The sequence below is a fragment of the Etheostoma spectabile genome, chromosome 5 (genome assembly GCF_008692095.1).
Source record: "Etheostoma spectabile isolate EspeVRDwgs_2016 chromosome 5, UIUC_Espe_1.0, whole genome shotgun sequence".
NCBI lineage: Eukaryota > Metazoa > Chordata > Actinopteri > Perciformes > Percidae > Etheostoma > Etheostoma spectabile.
This window is the reverse complement of record NC_045737.1, coordinates 37,038,790-37,042,274: the sequence shown is the minus strand read 5'-3', so window position 1 is coordinate 37,042,274 and position 3,485 is coordinate 37,038,790. Positions and strand designations below refer to the sequence as shown.

General features: G+C 44.6%; 1 protein-coding gene across 4 annotated transcripts in view; it reads left to right on the top strand.

Annotated features, from left to right (window-relative positions):
• The first annotated feature begins 251 nt into the window (after window positions 1-251).
• The window catches only part of ccdc80 (coiled-coil domain containing 80), a 23,011-nt gene continuing 19,777 nt past the window's right edge, over window positions 252-3,485 (top strand). For 3 of the 4 annotated variants that reach the window (XM_032516035.1, XM_032516033.1, XM_032516034.1), the window contains exons 1-2: window positions 253-1,814; window positions 2,871-3,068. In XM_032516035.1, coding sequence (XP_032371926.1) covers window positions 1,163-1,814; window positions 2,871-3,068 — 850 coding nt within the window. In that variant the 5' untranslated portion in view covers window positions 253-1,162. Of the gene's footprint in view, window positions 1,815-2,870; window positions 3,069-3,485 lie in introns of all 4 variants that reach the window. The other variant, XM_032516032.1, reaches the window with a different exon arrangement.

Below are 3,485 nucleotides of genomic sequence, written 5' to 3'. Positions count from 1 at the left end.
CAGTAATTGCACTTGTGCTATTTTGGCCTGAAACATGCCTAGACAATATTATTTTTTGCTGTACTGTAAGTTAAAATAGCCACCAGCACTGTATTTCTCTCTAATCATCTGTTTCGGTGCAGTTTCTGCACACCAAGGAGATCAAAAATGTGCAAATGGAGAAAACCATGTTGGACAGGGATGGATGGGATATGTGGGCGTTTCTCTTTTGGCTTTAAAGGGAAACTTGGCACTAGTCTGATTATGGTCATTTCTCTTCCCGGTAGTCTGTCCAGCAAGGGGAGCAACATGTTTTACTTTCCTTACACATTTTTGAAATGTGATTTTAGTCAGCTACTTCATATGTTGTCCTTCTGTGAAAACTAAAACCATCCCAGCACAGGGATACACACTGTACAGTTTTCTTTTCTTTTTTTCTTCTGATGAAATGGGTGTTGCAGACTGAACTGCCAACCGGCAGTCCGGGCAGGTCCTGCCTCCGCGCCGCCAACAGTCCGGAGGCTGAGGTTTTGAGTGGACATTTCTGGGAAATCCTCCAAAGCTCAGTTTGCCAAGAAGAAACCTGCGAAGAAGCACAGCACGTCCGCGTGTTCCTGCGCAGACTCAGCGCAGTTTGCACATTTCTTGCATTTTCGTTCGGAGGTTTTCTCCTTCCTGAGCGCAGATCGTCTCAGTTTGTTGGACGCTCGAGGATTAATTGGATATATTAACGTATGAGGGTATTAAGGTAAGCGTGCGTGTGTTTTGGAGATGTGACGTGGTTCCAAACTTTTCGCCATTAATCCCCCCCCAAGGGCTGAAGAAGAATAATCGCAACGTTTTTGGCATGTTTGTACAACAGATGATCTTAAGCTTGCTCCTGATCTTATGGGATCATACCTGGAAAGGGAAGTGTTTCTGACATGAAGTTCTGGATATAACTTTTACGCACCATAACTCTTTTTTGCCTTGTCTGTCAGATCCAGAGCAGACAGTGAAGTGGATTACCTCATGCTCTGACATCACTGGCAGACTGTTGTGTGCCCACCCTGTCTTCATCAGGAATTAATTGATTAATTACCAAACCTCAAATGCACTAAAAGACGCCGGGATCACGGCTCCGCCACCTGGATCTTTATCTCCCCCCTCAGTGAGCGTATACTTTATCTAAAATATCGCAACAATGCGCAGGGCTTTTGTTCTCAGTTTAGCTCTGATTTACCTTCTCACCTGGACATGTGAAGCCGAGAAACAGACTCACCTTAAGCGGGCGCAGTTACACAGACGCTCCAGACGCGTGCAGCTGGTCGCAACGGATAAGGAGCTCCTCGTCGGCCGAGTGCGCCCCGGGTTTGGTTCGGCCATCTCGGTGCACAGTTCCAGGAACAAAGAAGATGAGCAGGCGGACGAGGGCGCACCAGTTTCCGCCAGGACAGGGACTGTGATGGGAAAGAGAGCAGGAGATGTAGTGCCAAGGAGAGGGGTGGACATGCTGCAAGACGAGGCCGCCCAAGGAGCGAGAAGCAGGTTCGCCCGGATGCCCAACAGCGCCGGGTCACCGAATCTGCTGGCCAGTTTTGCGGGGAAGAACCGCGTCCTGGTGATATCGGCGCCACACGATTCAGACGGCTACTACCGACTGATGATGTCTCTTCTGAAGTCAGATGTGTACTGCGAGCTGGCCGAGCGACACGTGCAGCAGATTGTCATGTTCCACCAGGAGGGAGAAATGGGGGGCAAGGTGAGGAGGATCACCGGCGAGGGGAAGGTGATGGAGGAGCCGCTGGACACAGCACTCATCCCCAGACTCATGAACTTCCTCAAACTGGAGAAAGGTGAGGGACGCATGCATGAGTTCATCCTGAGGGAGGTTTCATTTCATTTCATGTTTATTTTGAATAGGGGCAGATGCTAAACGACATAGAAATGTGTGCAACAAACCTCGGATGTACAGCATCACAGCATTTATAGCAATGCCACATATAAATAAGCCTCCATAAGCCTAAAAGGAACACCCATCTGTAACACCCCCCAACGCCAAGGTAATGGCATTTGATTTTGTTGTAATGGTTTCTCTTGTTTCCTTTTCTCCAAAGCAACTAAGAGTTAAGTGTAGACCTGCAAGGTCGACAGAAAACAAATCATCGCCAACTATTTTGATGATCGATTAATCGATAAAGTCTTTTTTTTTTCATGAAGGGTAACGAATGATTAGTTACCATTTGAAAGGGTAGTTACCCATTTTCAGAAGGGTAACAAATGATAAGTTAGTTAGTTACTCTTTCAAAAACAGTAACTAATCATTACCTACCCTTTTTTGTGTACCTTATTGTTGAAGCCATTACACTGATTTTAGTTTTCTCCTTTTCACATGCATGTGATTTATAATTATACTGATACGTGTATTTGGATAATGCTGATTACAATTAATATTGAATATGTTGATGTGATGTTAACGGTGATGATGATGATGACGTCAGGGGGTGTTAACTCTATATTTAGACCTCACCTGAGCCAGGTGTGTGCGTGTGACTAAAGAGCGGAAGGAAAATTAATTTTCAACCGCATTTTTTCATGCAAAAATGGTGTTTTCAGCCTCTCAAATATGTATTTTTTTCCTGCGTTTTGGTTTTGAAATTAAAAAACAAGACATTTAAAGAAATTACTTTGGACTTTAAGAATCAGGGATGGACATTTGTCCCTATTTTCTGACATTTTATAGGCTGAACGATCAATCCAGCAAATAATCTATCGACAATGACGTAAATCATTGGTTGCAGACCTGCAGCTAAATGATGGTGCTTGTGTCTCTTGATATTCCCAGCTCAACATGACAGAATACCTGAAACTGTTTGTATCCAAATGTGATTTGTTGTGTCTTTTTCCTGCAGGTAAGTTTGGGATGGTGCTGTTGAAGAAGACCCTGCAGGTGGAGGAGAGGTACCCGTACCCTGTGAGGATGGAGGCCATGTACGAGGTGATCGATCAGTCGCCCATGAGGAAGCTGGAGAAGCTCCGGCAGAAAGGCTTCGTCCAGAAGTGTCGAGCAGCCGGCGTGGAGGGACAGGTGGAGGAGGGCACACTCACAGGTGATAGGGATGGACCTATTATCGGCCTTGGACGATTATCGGGGCATTTTTTGGCAGTTTGCACATTATCTGTAACAAGTTTTATTTGCCTGATAATTAGGGTTGGGTACCAAAATCGGAATGGATTACAACGCAAATTTTTGGTTCCACATTTAGGTTCCTCTGAATGTGTTGACTTAAATATTTTCCCTCTGTCGCTCTGAAACAGACGTAAAAATATCAAACTTCCTCTGTAGTCTACCGTTAGCTAGCCACCGTACATGTAGGCAACTTCTAAAATGCTGTAGTTCCCCTCTGGGCTCTGGTTACCATACCAACTCAACATTTATTTGGTTGTTACTTGTTAATATTGTAACTGTTATTTATTGTTATATGATTGTAGTTGTGGTGACTTAGGTTTACTTATTATATATTTAA